The sequence below is a fragment of the Rhinolophus sinicus genome, linkage group LG12 (genome assembly GCF_036562045.2).
Source record: "Rhinolophus sinicus isolate RSC01 linkage group LG12, ASM3656204v1, whole genome shotgun sequence".
Classification (NCBI taxonomy): domain Eukaryota; kingdom Metazoa; phylum Chordata; class Mammalia; order Chiroptera; family Rhinolophidae; genus Rhinolophus; species Rhinolophus sinicus.
The window spans coordinates 47,664,749-47,687,965 of record NC_133761.1 but is presented as its reverse complement, the minus strand read 5'-3'; the positions used below and the strand labels follow the sequence as shown (position 1 = coordinate 47,687,965).

Here is a 23,217-nt window from a genome sequence, read left to right as displayed (position 1 = left end):
AATACTTCCGTTGGAATATTGTTCCCCCTGGATTCAACATATTTAGGACTAATTAATACTCTGCTAAAGCAATAATACGCAGCAGAGCTGAAGCAGTTTTCTATTTTAGGGTCCAGATAAAAAAATTCATATTCTATCACAAAGAGCTTCAGTAACAAGGTATAAAAGGAGAGGAAATAATGAGTCACTCTAAAATCAGAGGTTATCAAATTAGTGAAGTTGATTTGACTTATCATTAGAGAGAATGTGGTTTATCCCAAGCATGATACTGATTTAAAACAATCTTCGTTTACCTAATTTTTTTAAGCTTTAAAAGCACTACTACTGCCTTCCATACAGAAAGTAAGGGCTATGCAGTTCTATTACTATCGCCTGACAAAAGAGAGAATGAGAACAGTACAGTGATTGATAACCTCTAATAATAGGAAAGTATGGTTAGATCACCAAGGTGCCAGAATGTGGGAATACTCATTGTGGGAAAAAGAGAAGTTAGAATCAATTTTATCATAGATGGGTCATAACAACTCATTATTTGGATTGTGAGATCTCCCCATCCTAGTGGTTCTAGTGTCTGCAATTCTAAGTTTTCAAAAATGGTCATTAACCCTACCCCAGATCAACTCCTGAGAAACAGCTGTACTCTACGCACTGGTACAGTCTCAAATTCCCTACCAAGTGTCTCCTGTTTAGCTGATGGAAGGATTTCTCAAGAGACTGTCTTAAGGCTACATAGCCGTTCCGTTCTCCCAAACACTTGGTACTCATCTAATGCGAAGCCATCCTCAGATGAACTTTATTGTATGTGTTCTCAAGTAATTATAATACTTTCACTGAATTTCTGAATACCTTTTTCATTATATCACTTGTCCTCTTCACAGAGAACATCAGGGGTAAAATTGCTTCAGGAATTTTTGTTCCTCCCAAACAAGATGACTATCTTTACCTTCTTAACATAGTAAACTGTTAAATGAATGTGATTTTATGTTGGCTGCTGCAAAGCCTGGATCAGTAGGGCGGACAACCTGCACAAACTAGCTGAACTCTAAGGCATGGGTTTCTGGAGTAACCTCATTTCTGGAAGGTTCCACTTGGTGTCCCTAAACACTTTTCATCCCTTGACACTTTTTTCCCCTTTGTCTGACTGTGTGATATTTTAAGTACCAAACTAGGAAAAGGGAGACACACACACACACACTCACACACACTAGACTTTATTTTCTATCAAACATTTTTACTGTGACATTCTCATTCTGCAAAAAACATCAGGTTTATTTTCTTATTTTGCTTCTCCACAAAAGACCAGAAGAGAACTAATGAATATGTGTAGGCTTCCATCAATATTTATGCATTTAAAAGAACTAGGAAATTTCCCAGAAAATGAAAACAACTTACTCCTGAGCAGTGAATCAGACCATTTTAAAGGTGGATATGACCCCTGCACCTCAGAACATCTAGTTCGAAGCTGTTAGCTCAAAGCTCAAACGCTGAGGCACAGAGTAAGTGAATGTGACCAGCTGCAGTCAGCCAGTCAGCATGTGGATGAGAACACAGGCACCCTGCCTGGTGGTGCTGTGCTCACCACACTGCACACACTGCTCAGTGGACTTCCCTCACTTGATTTTAGGAGGGAAGTGAAAATGATCAAATGTAATAATAACAGCAAATACACGTAGGGCTTGTTATGATAAGTCATGTTCTGAATGCCTCAGATGTATGAACTAATTCAATCCTCATCACAGTCCTGGGAAGTTGATACTCTAATTAGCCCCAGTTTACAGATAGGAAAACCAAGGCTCCAGATCACACAGTTAAGTGGTGGAACTGGGATTCAAACGCAGGCGGTCCATCTGAGTGTCTTAATGACTCACTGCATCCCATTTTCTACACACAATGCTGTGAAGAATAAGCTTCTACTGGGGTTATTTTTTAAATGACAGCACATGAAGTCAAATTACTGAGCACATAAAAAATGCACAATTATATGTTTAAATATATGTCTTCCATACAGTTTGCTATTTAGGGCCACACACTCATATGCACGAATTACCATCTATGATATAGAGGGCTGTGCTTTCTGGGAACCTTCCTCGTGCCAGGACCAGTACTCTTTCCTGCCCAACTCCCCTTCTCTCCAAGCCTTGGCTACTTGCCTTGTGTCTGAGCCAGAGTGGCTCTAGAAATGACTCACAGTGTTACTGTGGTTATGAAAGTTGGCTGCTACCATGCTACGACTCACTACGGAGACCCCATGCTGACAGATTCGGAGAGACTGCAGTCCCCAGATGCTCAGCGGGCTGGACCCACGCTGGCTCTGACTTCCCCAGGGGTTGCACGGAAAGGCTGGTTAGTATCAGCAGGAAGCAGGAAGGAATCAAATCCCTATGACCAGTCAGACACGGGAGGTGGGCCGGAACCAGATAAAGTGCCCACCCTTCCGCAGGAGGCGCTGTCCCATGGTGCACATGGCCTCTTTGGGAGCATCTGATGCCACCGAGCAGCTGGCGAGACTGGAGTAGCCGTGGTCAGCTCAGGAGGCATTCATTACCTTGTGTTTGCACTCTGTCCTTCCCTGTATCATCAGTTCTTTTTCCCTTACTCATGCTTCCCCGGATGGCAACACCCCCAACCCCATAAAGTGTTACTACATAATCTCTGGACTTTGTGTCCTAGGGACCCTGGGCTATGACATGAGGGCTTCACTTGAGCTGAACAATTTCATGACATAAAAATGCAGTTGGCAGGTTGCAGCAAAAGGGATGAGTTTTCAAGAACACTGGTCATCAAAATCTCTTCCTCCTTCCCCCCATAGAGCGTCTGCAGTAGGAACCAAAGCATTGTACATTTTCTTGAGAAAAAGAATAATGGTTTCAATGTTTTATGTCCATAGTGGTATCTCCAATGTTTTTATATGTAAGCGCTCTCTTTGCTAAGATTCAGGAAGACCTTCTAAAAGAGATTGCTGTGTTCCTATGAACAGAACAAAATAAAACCCTTCAAAGATCTGCTTATGTAGCTATGGAAGAGGGGACATCTTAGAGCGAGGTCATTCTTACAGAATTACCAAAAAATGGATTCTATTCAAAATTAGATCACTGGAGGGGCCAGACAATAGTGCTATTCTCAGAGGGTAGCACTGCATAACATCAGTCCTTAAGACATTATGGATCTAAGATGATTCCTTCGTACTTAATGGTCATAGCAATACAAGCTGGGAATTGCTCTGGGTTCTTAGGAATGATGTCATTTGAGATACACCTGAGGCCCATCTGGGACAGAATACAAGTTATTCTCCTAAGTTTTTATCACTGAACGTCAACTCTACCACAGACATATTTAGTATTTAAGACGAAAAGATCTCTTTAATCAATAGTACAGACTAATACAACCTCAGGAACTCATCAGGAAATTCACCTGTGAATTAGGAATTGGGCACCTGCCAGGGAAGTGCAACTTGCCTCATATTTGACCAAGCTGTTCTCGGAGGCAAGGCAACCTCTGGCTACTCAAGCTCCACTGTCATTAAATTAGTGTTTTCGGTAAGTAGTAAATCTGTATTGAGCACCCTAGTATTCCACAGAAATGCTTTCACTGCATTATCATTTAATATCATACTCTCCGATTTAAGAGAACAGCAGTAGAAGAAGCAACCACGTGAGGAATGTTTCTGTATATTTTGCAAAATCGTGGTTTAAAAATGTGGTCTACTCTGGTTCCAAATCTGTTTGATAATCTCGGTGACCGCAAAACCCATCATGCTCAGAAAAATAAAGTTATTTGACTTGAAACGTTATCATTTATTTGTTACTATTATTATTTGCTTTGGCTTATGAAAAACTCCAAGGTAAAGATAGCATTCAACTCTAGCAATTACCATTTTGGGTAATTGCTAAAATGTTTCTTCCCTTTCAATTAATATCGGCCTCTTTATAAGATTTAACTGTCCATTTTAATAGTTTTAATATTGAAGTGGCTCAAATCTAAACAATGGTCATATATAATAACTAAATATGCAATCAATTATTAAATAAATAGTTGTTGGAAAAGTATATTTACATATATTACAGATGAAGCAGGGGATTAAATCACTAAAGTCAATCAGGCAAGTTTTAACAGGAGCATATAACTGAAACATACATGTGATGGCAGAAAACCTGGCAAATCCTTGGCATTTTAGCACTCTCCTCCCACCCTGCTTTCCATATTTCTTGAGTTTTACTTTTTTCCTTGTAGAAATTTCCTTATAATGTCTCATTTTTTATATCTCAAATTATTTTTGTAATTGTAGGTCAAAATGTTTTCTCTGGGCAAATTTTATAAATGCTTAGCTATTCAAAATATTAAGAGAGAGAAATAATCAAGTTCTTCCCTAGAACGAAATGTTAAAATCAAGGTTGAAGTTGTGGAATAAAATCTCCAATTACTAATTGCAGCTATCACTAGCACAATGGAAAAGCAGAATTATTTCCAATGTTACCAGGAATGCCATTTGTCATATCTCTTCAAGCGACGAGACTGGTATAAAAAAAACATCAAGAGGGATGAGACCAAACGCTGCACTGCGATGTCTCTGGTTAAAAGTTCACCACCTACGAGGGGTGGTCTCCTTGATCCCAACACAGTGTGCAGATCAAGGTTAACATGCACCATAAAATTTCAAATTATGAGCTACTTCAATCGCAAGAATAAACCTGTGTCAAGGAAGGGACACTGAAGAGTCCAACTGCATTGGCGCTAGAAACTCGTAGAAAGATTGCAAGACCTTTTTTACAAAAGAATCTGAGATGTTGGGTCTAACAAAAAGGTAAATGTCACAGAAACCGAAACTCAGACCCAGACAAATACACACACATATACAGTTTACCTTGCTGCGCTGGGATCCTGTGACCTTAGGAAGGATGAGGACAGAAGCAAAATAGCAATAAACAATTGCTCTGAAGACAGCTGGTAGACCACAAGTGGTTGCGCTTCAGAAAAATAATGTCATTTGCTGCTCACAGCCCATTCTAATTTACCTTAGTTTCTTATAATAAAGATGGACTTGAGAACAGACTACACATACATTAGAAAAGATGATAGTGACGTATAAGAAATTAACATTAGGGAATTTTTCTCAGCCAGCAGCAGTCATGGGTTATTCTTGAATGAGTTTGTTTTTGTATTTTTTACCCACTGACTCAATACAGTAGAAATGCTCACATCAAATTCTTCCTGAAAGAAGCACTAACTATCTATGTCCAGTCCTCACCTCCACCTTTTTGCACGTCCACTTTAATTAAATAATTACTGTTGGATCTTAATATATTTCCAGACTTGTAGCTCAAAGGCCAGACATGTACATCAATAGAACAATTTCAAAATTAAAAAGAATCTATTTTCTTCCAATTAATTTCTTTTTGAAAAGTTTAAAATAAAAATAAAACAAAAACAGAAAAAATAAATAAGGAGAGTGGTAATTAGAACACCTAGTTTTTCTCATAAAAAGCAAAAGTACATTCTAAGCAAAGGGGGAAATAATAATTACTTTCCTTGTGTCTAGTCAACATTGAGCAGTATTTCAAATTATGCAGATATTTAAAAGCTGAGAACATTTGAGAAAATAATCGTAAAATAAAAGATGGTCCTAGGCATGTATGCTATTTCATGCAAGCAAACCACACCATGTGCCACCATCTACATATGTACAGGGAATGAGTGACCTAACTGGGCAGAAGTCACAAGAAGTCAAATCTTTCTGACTTCTTTAATACAGAATAACATAGCAAACCATGGGTTTAATTAAGAACTCAATGTCATGTTGTTCATCAATATTTTCCTCACGTGTCTGTTGGAAATTTCAGATCACAACATTCACTGAGATGAGAACAATTTGAAGCCATCTCATCTCTGAGGGGTCTCAGGAGCACTCATTCTGAACATATGGGTTCACTTGATTATTTAACTATTCTATGTCCCTTGGTCTTAACTTCAGCAAATGTTAGGACTCAGATTGTCCCTCCAGCTTCTGACATGCAGTTCCTTGAAACAATAAGCTGCGATAAGCCATGAAGCAAGAAACATAAATGTCAGTTAGAAGGTATGAAACAATACTTCCAAGTTGGAAAAGACAAATCTAGAAAGATCCATCTTACTTCAAAACTCTTCACTTCTTCTTCACCATCATCATCTTCCTCATCATGACAACTCTGATGCAGGAAAAAATTTTAAAAAAAACACAAAAAACCAAGGTCAACAGGATAACAGGATTAGAATATGTTTAGGCAGATAGTACAAAATAATTCAGCTTAGATACCAAATCATTTGCATTAATTGATCATTGACATTGTTTAAATATATGTAATATATTAGGTGCAATAAGTTTAGATGACATCATCAATGAATTCATGACCTGAAAGAAAATTTTACTGTGCTTTTACAAAATTAAAACGTTAAATTACCAATTTTGTATATCTCATATTTAGAGGGCAATATCATATTACACATACTACTTGTTCATGTATTTGCCTCATTCAAACCAAATTATAAGCCTTACAAACATCATTTTCTCTTTATGCTGCCATTACAACTCACTAACACAGATACTTGGAATAACTATGGATAAAAATTAATAGAAAGCAGATTCCATTAATTAGAGTGAATCTTGTGTTCCCTTTTTAAGTTCATTTTTTATTTGGTCCAAAGGAAAAAAGTGAAAATATAACTGCTACTAATATTACTCTTCCGTAGAAAAATTGTAAAACTGACTATTCTATTATTCTAAGTTATTTTTCCCAGAAATGAGATAGGAGCAGTGCTAATCCACACATGTATTTTTCATCTGATTCCCACAGCTGGAACTCTTTTAGGAGCCTGAGTAACACACTGGTTGGGAACATGGCCTCAGGACACACAGTGCCTGGTACAAATCCTACGGCTGCCAGTCATTAGCTGTTCCGGCGAGGGCAAGTTCCTTCACCTCTCTGGGTCCTGTTTCCTCATATGTAAGATGGGAAGAAGAAAAAAGAATACCCAAGTCTTGAGAGGATCACATGAATTAATACATATAAGTTCTTTGTAATTTAGAAACAAGTGTCTGAAAAATAATACACTTTTAATAAATCTCAACTGCTATTATGATTGGGGTTTAGAATTAGGAGTATCACATGACCACAGGAAGCTGATCATTAACCAATACTATGGTAGGAAGGAACCTATCGCTCTTCAGTTGGATTGGTCCAGTCCTTCCAAGGATTTCTTATGGTTCGTGAGCACTCGGTGTATCAGTGAAGCACACAGAAGCAAGCGGTTAAATATGTTACAAATCAGGAAAAAACACTTTTAATTCAGTGATTCACAGTACTTTGAGTATGGAGATAAAGATGGGATGGGAGGGAAGGTACAAATATGATCCTTCCAACCGCTCAGTGACAAATTTTACAAGGTTTCTCACATTCTTTTGTTCATTCAACAAATATGTACTGGGCATACCCCCTTCCAGGTAGAATAATAAGAATGTGAACATGGTTTGCAAAAGAGAAAATAAAGGGAACACAGACCTGTGACAGTTTCACCATGTGGAAAGGTGTTACACAGTATGTTTCACCAGGAAAACAAAGGTGTTAATTATTCATTCAGAGTGCAGGAAATGTCCCACTGTGCACTAATGTCACCTTGGCTCGCAGGTCATCAGTTAGCCAAGCATTTTGAAAATAAGAACCCACGAGAACTTTAGTACAACCTATCTGGAAGGCAAATATGCGGTCCTCCTTAAATACTGTACATCTAAGGTCGAACAGAGGAATTGGGCCTATCTGCGCCTTAGACAACCAATGTCATGTTAGTAATGGGGATTGGAAAACATAGTGGTCTAATCAGGCAACAGCGTGTTTACTATTTAAGCAAAGTAGAATAGTAATATAAAATGTCTCTTAAGGGTACAGAGTTTTACATTTTCTCAAATATATTATCTCCTATATAAATGTCATTACCTTCAGAAATACTGGGGAGGAACAAGGTTTGAGATGAATATATTCAGGAAAAAAAATTGTCATTTTGAGCTATAACGAAATGCTTTTAAGCTATAACATTCATATGTTTGCTTTTGCATAAAGGAATTTAGAGCTCTAGCTGACAAATATGGTTTATAAAGAATTATGCTGAAATAAAATTTTTAAACTTAAAAAAAACAGGTCTTCCTAAGGAAATTCAGCGAGATTTGCTTCTGATAAGGTTAAAAACTGTGTGTGTGTGTGTGTGTGTGTGTGTGTGTGTGTGTGTGTTTTAAATCCATTAAGCCTGATCTATGTGGCAAAAACATGTATCTGACAAAATTTATCAAACCCATAAACTACTTGAAACTTCTACTGATTGGCATGAGGATGTGCTGGGGCCCTCAAGAAACTATAGCAGATCTCTAATAACTTTTTAAGATACTGGACAGAACAGAGGATTTATAGGCATAGGAAATACATTTTTAATAGCAAAGTGCATCCATGTAATATACATGGTAATGCAAAGTAAATAGGGAGTTCTATAAATCCTGGTCACAGGATTTAGCTTTCTGGACCGAAATGATAAATTCTAGGCAACGAGGAGTGACAGCACATGCCAGGAAGGAAAAAAAGTGAATAAAATCATACATGAAGAGGCAGAAGCATGGAACAGAGAATTTAGAAGAAAAAATGAGAGAAACTACAACAGAGAGTACTTCAGACCCTTCAGGTATCTAGAGCAAAGGTCAGAATTGGCAGTGAGAATACGTAAAGCAGGAGATGGAGAACTTCACCTGGCCGGTATCTGCTGGAAACTCCATTCTGCAAAATAAACACATTTCATACACTCTTAAGTTGCCTTTCTGAATGTGTGACTCCTCAGAAGATGGAAGAAGCAAAAACAGAAATTTTAGTGTGGATTTAAAATCTGACTAAGAGCTAATGGGTAAGAAAGAGGCAAGGGAACTTTCATAAGAAAGTGACTCTGTCATTTTATAATTTTAACCAACAAAGAATGGCTCCATGAGCATAATTTGATGTGTATCTTAAAATTTTTGATAAAAGTTATTAAGAGAAGGAAGAGGAAAAGTTTTCCTTACGCAGAAATTCAAAAGAATAAAAACAACATTGAGTGGTTAATTAATGATGGTATCATTCTAGATTCTTCCACATGGCTATCTTGTTCAAATTGGTAAAACCATTCCATTATTATGAAACAGCTTAGACAGTTCAGGACGGATGAGGGGTAGTAAAGAGACATCCTGACAGCCAAGCATAAGTGGCCATGATGAGGACAAAAGGGAGTGACAACAGCAACCCAATCTGGATGCACTGGAAATTCTGAGCTAAGATTTGTAAAAGAGGAGGCATACATGATGGAAGAGGGGGCTTGAAAGATAGGCAGGGGAAAAAAAAGAATATTAACTTAAGGTTTAGAACAAAGTGTGGCTTGAAAAATACTAAGATTTAAAATGATTTTGAAAGATAGAGTCAAAGCAAGAGAACAAGGAACAGTGCACACACAATTCAGAGCCGATGCTGTAATAATCAGTAATAATTATAATAATGATGATGAAGTACAGAACTGTTCATTATCTTTTTGCTTCCGACTAACCACCAAAGAGAGTGATTTTTAAATATAAATATTACCTAGCCAAGAGAAATGAAAATTAAGATCCCAATGAAATACCATTTTACACCTATTTGATTGACAAAAATTAATAACTTGTAATTCACAAAAGTCTGGATGAATCTTATAAAACTATTAAGTGAAACAAGTAAGTACCAGAAAATTACATAGAGCCTACTGCCCTTTGAAATGTTAAAAACTAAAATAAAAAATATAGAATTATACATGTAATATATGTAAACATGTAACATACGTATTAATAAATAAGTACAGTAAACAAAAACTTTATAAAAGGAAAGTAAGGGTATCTTAAACATAAGATTCAGGATGATGGTTTCCTTGTGGAGGGAGATAGGGTATGAGTTAATGGGGGGGCCGTAAGATTACATGTAAGTTATGGTCAAGGTCTTAGCTTTTCTTGTGAGTGGAGAGTTTATGGGTATTTCCCACAATATAATGTAATGTAAAATAATGTTTTATTCCTACATTATTAAAAATAACTAAATAAAATGAGGCCAGTAATGGACGAATGATGAGTATATCATGAATTCAGAACTATGATTAACTTAATTCTGTGTTCCTATGCTTAAAAAAAATTAAGACTGTAAATAAAAGCCTAATTAAGATGTAAATAATGCCTCCTAAAGGTCCTGCAATGGTGAAGGTAGAAGACAGTCTCTTGAAGTGAGTTCAAGTTTCAAGACTCAAGGCATATGCAAATGCAAAATGACTGTTTGTAAACTGTGAGTTCACGAAGGCCAGAGAAAGTTCAGAACTATTGGGTACTTATTTTCAAAATGAAGAAAGACTGTCCAGAAACTGCATTCTAAGAAGCTTGATATTGGTGATATTAATCATCAAAACTATCACCTAAGATAAACATAGGGAAAGCACACTTGTCAATTTTGTGGTCAATATAAACAGACAGAGGTACCTGACACTGGGTGATGGAACTGAACTTTAAAAATATTTTGACCTTGGGCAATGGACTGACACTACTTAGGGAAATGAAGTCATACACTTAATTAAAAAGTACACCAACTGTCAAAATATACGTATGTGAGATAAAACTCCTAAGTGACATTAGGCTGACAGGCAATCTCAAAAGGAAACAAACATGTGATCTGGCTGCCAAAAAATTAATGAATTCTTCCAATTTACTGCAAATGTACAGGATCCTAAGGCAAAATAAGCAAGGCCAGAGTCTCAATATGGCTCACAGGTGACCCGTAACTAGCATACTGTGTTCAATGAATTCCTGGGGGGCATATCTTGATAAATTAGAGCACAGCAGATAGAATGAACTGAGCGACGAAAACTTGGCATTCCTGGGACACATTTCACAATAAAAGGAATAAGATTATTTAATTATGAAGGGGGAGACTTCGAAAGAAAGTGAGTCTCATCAAAAATTTGACCGTCTGTCCAAAGAGATCAGGTTCAGCTTTAGGACACAGTGAAACAAAGGAGGAGACAGATTCTGCTGCACTCACACGGAAAAGGTGTAGCGATCAGTAGCACCCCATTCTCAAACCAGGAGCTTCTGCCTTTCGTTCCACTACTCGTGGCTTCTTCAACTGCCGAGGATGACAGCCCAGGATTCCTTTACCATTTCCTTATATCAGCTCCCTCTTTCCTTATTTCCTTATTTATTCTAGTGAGAATCCCAGACTCAGGGCCTCAGCCACACTCCTAGTGACAGACAACACCCCTCTGACCCACAGCAGTCTGGCACACATCGTTCTCTCCTTGAACGTAACTTCCTGCCATCTCTGAATTTGCATTTGGTTTCTGATTGCTGCTAGAGAAAAGTCACACAGCCGGGAAGACTGGAACTGCAGATTTCACAGACAACCACCTGAACCAGGCTTTCTACAGCGCTGCGTCCCACGTTAGTTCCGGGGCAATTCTCCATGCCTATTTCCACAAGGAGGAAACATCCTTCCTCTTTTCTCTTTTAACCCAGGGTCTTTTAAACTATGGGTTTCAACCCATTAATTGGGCATGAAATCTATTTAGTGAGCGATGACCTCACACGTTTTTTAAAGTTAAATAGAAAATATCAGACTATACTGCTCATAGGACGGTATGATTCCATGAAAATCTTTTTTCAAAGCACCTATTTTTATGTTTCTATAAATATGCTGGTAAAATGTATTTCTTACTGCAGGTTACAGTTTAAAATAATGCTGGAAAACCAGGACATTCGCCTTGCGCTCTGTAACCTGTCCTGTTTCCCCACTCCCACCAATGCAAGGCCTCGCTCCATGAGTTAGTCCCCTGCCCATTCTACTGCATCCTTCCCACCAGGAGAGAAGCAGCTTCAAATCTCTCTCTTGAAAAAAGTAAAGAAATAGCAAATGAACAAAATAACCCCCCTTCAACCTCCCAATTCCGTCAGGATATTCATCATCTTCTTCCTCCTCCTTCTCAATCTTCTCAGTCATGTCTCTGCCACGTCTCCTGACACATGACTTACTTCCCCACAACATGGCACTGGCACCAACGGCCCCTCTCCACCATCCTCTGAACTGTTCTGACCACAGTCATGTGATGAACACATAATCAGACCTCACCTGCGCAACCCCTCAGAACCTCTCCTTTGTTGACCATACACTTACTCCAAATAGAGCCTATCAGTGCTCACTAAGATTCCCTTTTTTTTTTTTTTAATGGGCTTCTTCTCCCCATCTTTTAACCATCCATATCCGAAGAGGCTTGGTCCTAGGCCTTCTTCTCTTCTCAGGCTGTTCTTTCTGCCTGGATAAGACCACCCACGTCTATGGCTGCAATGACCTTGGAATCTGATGGAGCCCAGGTCTATATTTATTAGCCTCCCAGAGATACTGAATGTCAGACATAAACATCTTATCATATTTGTGGCATCTCCACTTAGCTGTCTCACACACTTCTTTCATTGACATGTCCAAAATGTAATTTGCTATCTTTCGTCCTCACACCAGGCCTGCCATTATTCTGGAGCTCCCCATCTTAACACATGGCAGTCATCTACCCAGCTGCCCAGCTCAGAAGCCTGAGAGATACAGCCGCTCCTCTTTTAGACTCATCCCCTCATTCAGCCTCCAGCTGTGAGAGTGTTTTATAACATCTGTTTAAACTGTGGTTCTCCATCAGATAATTAACTCCAAGGAGAGGGTGTGAGTCTTTCTTCCTTGTTCACCATGCTATCTCCAATACCTTGATGCCCAGGGAATATGTGTCGAATGAATGGCTGTTTGGAAAGTTAGTGAGCTCCCCTTAAATAAAATGTTCAAGGAGGAAACAATGATTGCTTGTCAAGGAAGTTAGAAGAAAGATTAAAGCTAACAAGTGGAAAGCTTAGGTTTCTAAGGTGTAACAGTGTTTTATTTTAATCCAGAAATATAGATATTCTTTGTCAGATGGAAATGAATTTCTTTTATTAAAATTAAACATTAAGACTGATGTTTATTTACCTTTGCCATAATATCTGCATAGGCCATGTATAAATAATCTTCTTCTAGTTTGCTAAGGAAAACAAGAAAAATACAAAACATCATTTTAAGCAGAAAGCTAGTCATATGCAAAATTACCATCGCTGTATAAAATAACCTTTACTTTTTAACCATTACACCCTTTTTAAGTGAAATTAACACAAAAATTAGGCAAAGTAACCACTCAAAATATTATAGAGTCACAAAGTAAAGATATCAGACCTCCTAAACAGCTGCCCCACCTTACCTTCCAGAAGTGGTTCGTTCTAAGTCTCAAAAAATAAATGGTCTATTGATTTACACACAAAGGCAATAACTTTAATTTTCTTGAAACTACAAAAGTTGAAACAAGCAAATTTAAATGAGGTAGGGGCTTTTGACAGCAGAAGTGATATTTGACATTTGATGGAAAGACTCCCCAAATTATGCTGTAAAATCATCATAATGATTTTTAAAATATAAGAAAAGTTTAAATATGTTCATTATCCTTTACTGGTACGGAAACCATTAATTCATGAAAAAAAGTCTTCATCAAAAATAGCTAATTTTTGCCAAGTTATTTTAGCAGTTTTAAACTTCAGCCATCAGAAAAATTCACTTGTGAGAAATACCTCATTACCTGCCAATGCCAGACAGAGAGTTGTTCTATGCTTAGGGATGAGATGATTTTGTTAGTTAGGGAATAATCAGAGAGAGAGAAATGGTGAGAGAAGGATGGATCTCGTAGGCTAAGAGGGAGAAATGCACATTATTGCGGCATGCATAGAGGCCAAACGACCTTTCAGGACTCTGAGAAGACTTGTGGGTAAAGACTGATAATTAAATCCTCTCCCAGCTTCTACAGAGAATGAGACTGAGGCCTCCAGCAAAGCAGCTCTCTTTCAGTGACAGGAAAGGGGATAATGGTTGTATAAACTCCGCAGCATCTGTCTAGGAGCCCGTCTATGCAGCGCCCCCTGCAGGGAGCAGAAGCAGAGCACATTTTGATTACCCAGCCCCAGTACATTTCCTTATTAACTCCATAGAGGTTTGCCCTTTGTGGCTTTGGTGAAGTCCTATGAAAAAGACTGCAGGAGCCAAGAAACATGGAGAATGCACTTAAAATAGACCTCAAAGAAACTTCCCACTGAGATGATGGCTTACCCATATCCTAAAGGTTTCCTAAGACCCACCACTGCACAATGGCAATACAATGTACTCAGGACATTTTAGGTAAATTGTGGGTCCATACATTTGGGGGTACTGGAATTTCCTTTTCTTTAATTTATAAAGGCTGTGTGTGATAAAGAGAAAAAATCCTTTTATAAGAAGATTCAGAATCAAGTCAATCAGCTAATTACAAAGTTATGAAAAACTAGAGGAGATATTAAAGCTTGAAACTGAATGAATGTTGGTCCCTAGTTGTGTGCCAGACTAGTCCTATCGCTGAATGACTCTCTCTCTCCTAACAGGAACAAGATGAACCTGAAACATGAACACGTGACACACAGACCCTCAGACATGGGTTCCTGTATTTGTCCTCCCTATGTCTGACATGGCCCTTCCAACCATACCATTTCTCCGTTAAGGCCGTTCGACTAAACAGAAGAATCAGCTGGTGCAGAGGATCCACTCTCTTCATGCCTTCATCTTCCTCTGTAGGTTCTGCTCCAGGTTTCTACAAAACAGTTTCATTTATAAAATTTCACAATTCCATGACAAGGTCACTCAAATCTCGGAGCAATATGAGGGCTAGGAACAACAAATAAAAGGAAAACCCTTCTCTGCAGTGTGACAGTGTGTGAGTGTGTGAGTGTGTATGTGTTTGTGTGTGTGTGTGTGTGTGTGTGTGTGTGTGTGTGAGCATGTCTGTCTGTCTGTGTTACATTACCAATGCAAAGCTATGCAGCTTTAAAAAAGGTATTTATTCATTGCACTAAAAACACTTTTGGGCAAGAATGTCTTAAATCATTTAACAATTCTGAATGCTATTTTTATAAGCAGATTTGCAACTAACTGAAAGTGTATTTGCAACATAGATTTCAGCTTTAGAGAAGGCTCAATTGACACAGATTTGCAATAAAATGCTAAAACACTCCAAGCATAAAAATTTAGTTCACACAGCAGTTCAAACTGATTAGCAATGAAACATTTTCTTAGCCTACACAATGATAGTCAAAGAATGCTAAGTGGGTTAATGCTTGAACAATTTGCACTTTTTTTTTCATTTTCAGTTAATTTTAAGACTTAAAAAATAAGTTTGTACTTTCCTCACTATGAGGAAAATTATTAAGCATTTTTACTGATTGTGCAATTAATCAATCTTGACTTTTTGTTGAACGACAATGAATTTTATATCTTCACTGACTTATTCATTTTTTTTTTTTTTTTTTTAGCTCTGTACATAAATGTTCTCTCCTGGCTTTAAGGTTCCATGTCGCAGGACCTGGTTAAATTTCGACAATACATCCTGTAGTCTACAGGTTGCTTTGGTTACAAAGACAAATTGAATTCATTTAAAGTATCTTGAGGGGATCAGGATGAAACTTTCATGAACTGAATTAGTTTTTCTTCCATTTTATTCCCTGATAATTTATGAGTTAAAAAAAATTAACTTTTAGACAAGAGGTCTTTAAATTGGGACTCATGAAGCCTCTAACTAGTCCACAAAATCCTGTGGAATGGGATGCTTGCACATCTCCCGGAGAAGATGGCTTTTGTCAGACTTTTAAACCATCCTGCGGCCAATAAACGACTATGATTACGCTCCTGGTTGCCTCCTCAGTGCGGCTAACGAAAATGTTCCTTGCTGTCTACTACATCTGTGTGACTTGTGTCCAGTCAATGTTCTCTGCTCTGCATATGTTTAAAAACCAGCTACTTTTCATTTGCTTTTGTTAACCTTCAACTTATTTTTGGTGCGTAACTTCTTTATGGTTCAGCTTTTATAGTTCTATCCTGGCTCTGAGGTGTGTAAAGGTGCTTTGAAGATGAATTTAAAAGAATAACAGTCAAAGGTTAGTTAATAAGAAACTTGTATAATTCTTCTTCAATTCTGAATTGTTTGATGTTGAAGAGATCTCTTTGAAATAAGAAGAGCGAATCCTGCCCTAAACGCTGGATGCAGTAACAATGGAGAACAGAGTCCCTGAGACCAACATACTGCAGTGACATTTTCTCTTTAATGTGACATGGTAACCGCTCACACCGTTATGCCACCAAACCCAAATTCGCTTTCAACTTATAAGCCCCGTTAAAAACATACTGCTAAATCTTCTATCAGTTTATCTTCAAAGTAATGTTCTTCTGTTTCAATCCAGGACTTTTCATATCCCTGAAGAAAGAGATTGACGGCCCGATGCCTAAAAGATAAGCACAAATTCAAACACAGTGTCGGTGTTTTAAAATAAATTAAAAAGGTATACAGTAGTGCTTTATCACTGGATTTCTTTGAGCTAAAAACTGAAATATAAATAAACCTCCTACCTTTTTATTTTTATTTATTTATTTATTTATTTATTTTTAAGGAGGGCGCAGCTCACAGTGGCCCATGCAGGGATCGAACCGGCAACTTTGGTGTTAGCCGCACCACCCTCTAACCAACTGAACTAACTGGCCATCCCACTAAACCTCCTACTCGATTGGAGAGGCAGGCATCGTAGAGGAGAGAACAAGGTTTCTCAGACCACCCTCTGACTTGGACATAAATCCTGGCTGAGCTACAAATCAGCCAGCTTAAATCCTAAGCTTCGTGACACTGGTCACATTATCTAACTTTGCCAACTTTCGTTTTTCCTGTTTATAAAACTAGGGTAACCTTATATACTCTTCAATCTTGTGAGACTTAAACTGAGATAAAGAATATAAAGCACACCAACTAGATGCTCATTCAAGGTACTGTGTTTCCCTGAAAATAAGATCTAGCCAGACAATCAATTCTAACGCGTCTTTTGGAGCAAAAATTTATATAAGACCCAGTCTTATTTTACTATAATATAAGACCGGGTGTAATATAATATAATATAATACTAGGTCTTATATTAATTTTTGCTCTAAATAATGCATTAGAGCTGATTGATTGTCCGGCTAGGTCTTATTTTCGGGGAAAGAGGGTAGCTATTAGGACAAAATGACTCTGGATAAACAGTGTAACACTTTATGACACTTATTCAGTGTTTGAGTTAACACAGACACTGGCCCCGAGGATTACAAAACAGACTGTAATACCGATGGTACATGGTTGCCTATGAAATCAAAGAAGACAAATGAAGACCAGAAGACCAGTAAACTCCTCTTGAAGCTGATGAGAGATGTGGGTAAGATGCCAATATAAGAAAAAATGAAAGAAAATATATAAGAAAAAATAAAATAAGGGAATCATAAGAAAATACCAGAAGTGCTAAAATGAGACAGTACTTTTGCAGGAGGGGACGCTGAGCTTAACGCCACCAAAAGCAGGCTAAGGAGTCATGAGACAAATAGTCAGGTTTATGAAGGGCCTTGAAAACTGGGGCGAGGAAGTGACAATGCAGCTGGAACTGCTAGAAGCCACCATAAACTCTTGTACATGAGACAGGCATGATGAGGAAAGGGTCAGCCTCACTGGTACATCAGAATCGCCTGTGTGGTGTTCAAACAATACACATGCCAGGCCCTCCCAGAAATCCTCATCCAACAGGTTGAGGGTTGGCTATTTCTCGTGTGTATTTAAGTGTATTTCCTGAAAGCACCAGGTTTGAGAACCACTAGAATAAGGGATACAATTTGGAAAATGGCATATAAGAGTGAGTGGACCACCCGATTGAGACATGGTAGAAACCAGCTCAGAATCCGCAGCGATCGACCTAATACAAGGCTATAAGAAGTGAGGTCATGGCCGTGAAGGGAAGCGTGGCGATGCAAAATAGTTCAAAGGAAATGTCATGAGACTCAGAGAACAACCGTGTAGGAGTAACCAGAAAAGCAGTGTAAGAGTCTGAACTCGAGGTTAATGTTCCATTTGACTAAATTGAGTCAGAGAATTTAGAAGGATCACACAGTTTAAGGAGGAAATTAGTACGGTTCGGACTCAGTGCGACGAGATGGCCAAGAAGCCAGCGGTCTTGTTGAAAAGGAAAGGTGAGACGTTTTGCTGTTTTGTTTTTGTATTCCCTGCCTCATGTCATTCATTCATTCAAACACTTAGTGACATCAGCATTCTAGGAGCAAAGGACAAAAACTTGAACATAACTCTAAAGGATCGCAAAGTCTGACTCAGACAGACAAGTGGCCTGACACTACAGGAAGCTGCTGTAACTGAGTCCTGTTCACCAGCCATTGGGATGGCATCACTTACATAAAGCTCAGAGAAGGAAAGAACAGTTTCTTAGAACAGCAAGAAGGCTGAAATGGCTCCCTGGGCCACCGAGTAACCTGAATGCACAGGTTACTTCTCTGTGAACAAACATGCCTACTCTATTTCAGACAGAAGGTTGGTGGAACTGTCAATTGTATTCACTTCATTCCCATGAGTTAGTTGCGTATCAGCTCTTTTCCCAAAGGCTAACCATCACAGAAACAGATACAATTACAATTTACGGTGGTGACAAGCACAATTCTAAGCACTCTGCAGATCTCGACCCCTTAAATAATTTGAACAACTCTGTGATGCAAATCTAATCATGGAACAGAGAGAAAACTAGAACGAAGTCAGGTGAGGAACTTGACGAATGTCATACAGCCAGAAGCTGCGACGCCAGGGCTCCAGCCAAGGCAGTGTGACTCCAAAGCATGAGTTCCTAAGTAATCTACCTGCCTCACATCTGTGGGCCGACCTTCCTCATAGTTAAGTCATGTAACAATTACATTATAGACCACAGTTCTCTGAGAAGATCCACCAAAGTAAAACAAAGTATTACACGGAAGAGCCACTACATCTCTTCTATCCTTCTCTTGGATTATCGTACTCACATTAGGTAGATGCCAGACTCCTGTCACTTATTAGGGAAAAAATAATTTTACCATAAAAATTTGTAAAAATTCTGACCTTGGCAAGTTATATAAAGGAGCCATCCGGAAGCAGGCTACCACAGCCCTTTTCCTCTGCTTAGAGAGCAGCTTGTGCCACACGGCCTTTTTAGATCTCTGAGGGTGCTCCACCTGTGGTAGGACGACACAAAGAAATAAATACGGAAACCCCAAACTAGCCTCAAAACTACAGTACTAAAGAACTACGCCTTACAGGTAAACATTTTTGAAATTAAAATTCCAAAGCTACCTTAGAATTAAAGAAGAGACCACATCCTAAGAGTTACCCAATGCTAAATTTGAAATAGTTTTAAATGTTACCTATTTTTTCTTAGTAAAAATACAGTATTTCCCATAGTGTGTACTTTAGAAGCTATGTCATCTCTAAAATCAAAGAAATATAAAGCCATTCTACAAAAAATCATTTTGCACCTTTCTCAGAATTTGGTTATTTTTCTGCCTAGGCAAAAAATTAACCTGTTTTTATTTATGTATCCATTTTAACTTATTTGATTATCAGAGTTACAGCAATAAACATGCATAGAGGTAATTAAAGATAATTCTAATGAAAATTCTGCTGTTTCTTAATATAACAGGATGGAAAGAAGATGACCAGGCTTCATGAACACATTATTAGGAGTGAGTAACACGATTTAATTTTGCAAAAATGTTAACATATATAACTATTTTGTTAGATAGGGACAAATGAGAATTTAAAAGATGCAGTAAATGATGCAAGCAAACTATTTATTTAGCTAATGGTGTTTAGAACTCCAAGAGGAAAAACAGATTAATTATAAGTATTAGAGAAAAAAAGTCCCAACATGTAATTCTACATTAATTAGTAATCTCTAGGCAATTGAATACTGTACTTCCCCTACTGTAATATTTCCAGCGCATACATGTAGATCTCTGGAAGAAATAAAAATGTTACATTAGCTAAAAAAATAAAAAATAAATTTACTATCCTTTGCAGTAAAGGGTCAAAATATGAATGTACTAATGCCTGAAGAAAACATTAAGAATGTTTGGACGACAGTGGTTTAGAAATTTTAACATAGCAACTTGTGTAATTTGAAAGTGCTTGTCTGTGACCCTCTTCCCTCCACAGGATCAATAAATATGTTTGGAAAATTACCCATTTCGGTTTTCTTCTCAATGACTGTGTTAAGCAAAATAAAACATTGTGGAGATTTAGCACTGTGGTGAAAACAGAATCAAGGATAGTACTGTTCGGCTAGACCCAACACATTTCAATGTAAAGTTCCATTTTTAGATCCAAGACTGGAAATGGTAGTTTTTATGGTAGTTTAAATGGCACTCTGATCAACATGGGTGACAGTTGGCAAACATAATTAAATGCCCAGGCATTGAAAATACACAGTGGTGAACATGGTAGGAAAGGTCCCTGCCATCATGAAGCTTACCATTTGGTGGAGAATTTTATTACACAAGGGAAGACCTTAAATAGTGTGTTTCCTATAAATCGAGTAAGATCTGCAATCCAAAGGTGAACACCAATGTGTGTCTTATAACTGTCTGAATGCCTAGACGTGTTAGCTTGGATAGAGATTTGGAATATTAGGAAATTCCAAAGAGACAGCTTACTCTCGTGAGAAAAATTACCAGATATACAATACAAACTATACATTCGCAAAGGTCGCTGATATTTGAGATAAATTAAGTATTTCCTGTATACCCACTGTTTTGGCATTGAGTTTAGCTAGTGAAAATATTCTTTGCAAATTGACCTACAACTCAGTTACAAGTTAACATTTGAGTAGAGGTATTAAAGGCATGAATTCTACTCACAAATATATTCCACTCTTCTCTATTCTTTGATAATCGATTTCTTTTTGTTCATATCCTTAATATTTGAAGAACATTTTGTCTTAAGTAATATCCGACTCCCTTACTTTTTCCTAAATAATGACCACTTCTTCTAAGATTTGCACGGGGATTCTCTACTTGACAATTAGATTCCGCTTGCGTCCTTTTATCCTCTCTTCACATTTCATATCCCCGCACAGCGATTTCATTACATATTTATCTATTTATGTATCCACATCCTGTACTGGAGCCTGGGCAATTTGAGTCAATGGGCCCTATTATTCAGTCCTGGGGCCTGCTGAGTGCAAACCTGCCATGCGGAAGTGTGCTCCAAAAATGTTCATGAATGAACGGGCTCTTTAGGGAAATGAATCCCCTGCTTCACAAGTGACATCGTTCATTATGGTTACGATAAATTCATGAATATATAATAAATAGATATTGTAGAACACAATCAGATTTCAATAAGCTTCAATTAATGTATTTCAAATTCATCCAAGCAGATCCAGATATGTGCATGAAAGCCAAGACGAATGAAAAATTATGGTAATTTTGCCAGAAATAGTCCTCCAGTAGCCACTTAATGAACATTGAATAATCTTCTTAAACATGTATATAGGTCTGGAAACATAACTCTATGACTCTATGCTATGTATCACTTAAAATTTATGTATCACTTAAATACCTCAAATCCTGTCATTTTCTAATTGATAATAATTTGTATTTTTTTTCATGAAAATATTATGGAAATTATGGAAATAGGGAAATGTTGAGTTCCCTATATTACATTACATTATGTTACTAATATTATGGTGCTATGTAATGTTGAGAGCCATATGGTATCAGAGTATCCTACTTTTACCTCATCAAGTATAGTGATAAATTGTATGACATTGGTGTTATTTAACTGGCCAGGGCAGGAATGGAAGATCACCAGATAATACAAAACAGGAATCAAAGAAAGATGTCTATTATTGCTATGGTAATACATTTTGAAGAACCTTTAGGTGACAAAGTTCCTGAGATGACACAGGGCATTTTACTATCTTATGTTCAGTAAAATGACATGTCAGGTGGGCGCTGTCATGAAGGCCTAGTGACAGATGGCTTGTTGGCTCACGCTGTGGCTCACTGAATCTCTCACTCTGTGACAGTTTGCTGAATGGACCTCATGAGAAATACAGACTATGTCTCTGTGTTACAGATATACTAACTAAACCAGAAGATCCCTTATACTAAAATATAACCCACTGACTGATTGTCTCAAATATCACTGGTTTGGGATTTCTTGAGCAAAAGTAAGGAATAAGAAAATCAAACACACAGTGAGATCTATAGTTTAAAATAGGATAGAGTTGAAAAATTATATAAAAACACTATTCTCACATGGTTTTAATATCAATGCATTATTCTTCTCTAAATGAAATTTATTGCTGCTCTTGGAGAAAATTAGCTTAAAAATATTTTAACAAAAGGAAAGATTAAGCGAGTGACAAAAAATTTCAAGAATTAAACCAGTGAAAGACATGTTGTTATGAGTAGCAATATTAAAAATGATACAAGCATAAAACATTTAAAATCAGGTGTAACTCCTGAAATTTTTGTTATAATGATTTAAAATTAAGTATATAATCCTAATTACACTTTTAGAAATACTTTGAAAAAGACAATAAAACAAAGGCCTTGATCTCTCAAAATACATTATTTATATATTGCTGCAAAAATTATAAGCTAGGAAATTGTGTTTATTAGATACTAAACACTCCTTAGTCATATATATTTTTATAATGACTATGCTGAGCAAATACATATTTTTGGCCTATAGTTGATGAATTAACACACATCCTCTTTTTAAAATGTTGTTTCCACAGTTAAAGCAGATATGATTGAATCAGCACAAAATCTAACCTGTTCAAGATGGAAAAGCACATTTGCTATATCCAATACTCTTTCCACCGTCTTCTCAGGGTCGGAACTATCTTCAGTCCTGTTGGGTAAGTCTTTGTAAAGAGCCATTTGCCATCTAATGGCAGGATCCTCCAACTGCAGAGCAAAGGAAAAAGTTCAGAAAACCTAAGTATACGATGCAAAGAGGGGAAGACCTACTTCCGAAGGGTAGATGGACAGTTATGTACTGAGCACAGCACAGAATTAAAACATGCAGAGATCAAGACAGAGAAAGACCTTGTACTCATGAGATTTATCATCTAGTGGGAAGACAAATAGTAAACACACATTTACAACAGTGATGTGAGCTACTGAAAAAAAAAGGTACCAGGAGACTTATACCTGTTGGTGGTTGAAAAGATTTCCCTAAACAAGTGAGGTTTCA

General features: G+C 37.5%; 1 protein-coding gene across 12 annotated transcripts in view; it reads right to left on the bottom strand.

The window, feature by feature from the left end:
* RYR2 (ryanodine receptor 2) overlaps nt 1–23,217 on the bottom strand; it is a 567,150-nt gene that overhangs the window by 66,217 nt on the left and 477,716 nt on the right. For 5 of the 12 annotated variants that reach the window (XM_074316766.1, XM_074316767.1, XM_074316770.1 and 2 more), the window contains 8 exons: nt 22,794–22,928; nt 19,933–19,967; nt 19,075–19,188; nt 16,315–16,411; nt 14,624–14,727; nt 13,053–13,104; nt 6,129–6,182; nt 4,862–4,885 (listed from right to left, as the gene is read on the bottom strand). In XM_074316766.1, the coding sequence (XP_074172867.1) occupies nt 4,862–4,885; nt 6,129–6,182; nt 13,053–13,104; nt 14,624–14,727; nt 16,315–16,411; nt 19,075–19,188; nt 19,933–19,967; nt 22,794–22,928 (615 nt within the window). The remainder of the gene's footprint in view (nt 1–4,861; nt 4,886–6,128; nt 6,183–13,052; nt 13,105–14,623; nt 14,728–16,314; nt 16,412–19,074; nt 19,189–19,932; nt 19,968–22,793; nt 22,929–23,217) is intronic. The other 7 variants (XM_074316777.1, XM_074316772.1, XM_074316773.1 and 4 more) reach the window with 3 other exon arrangements.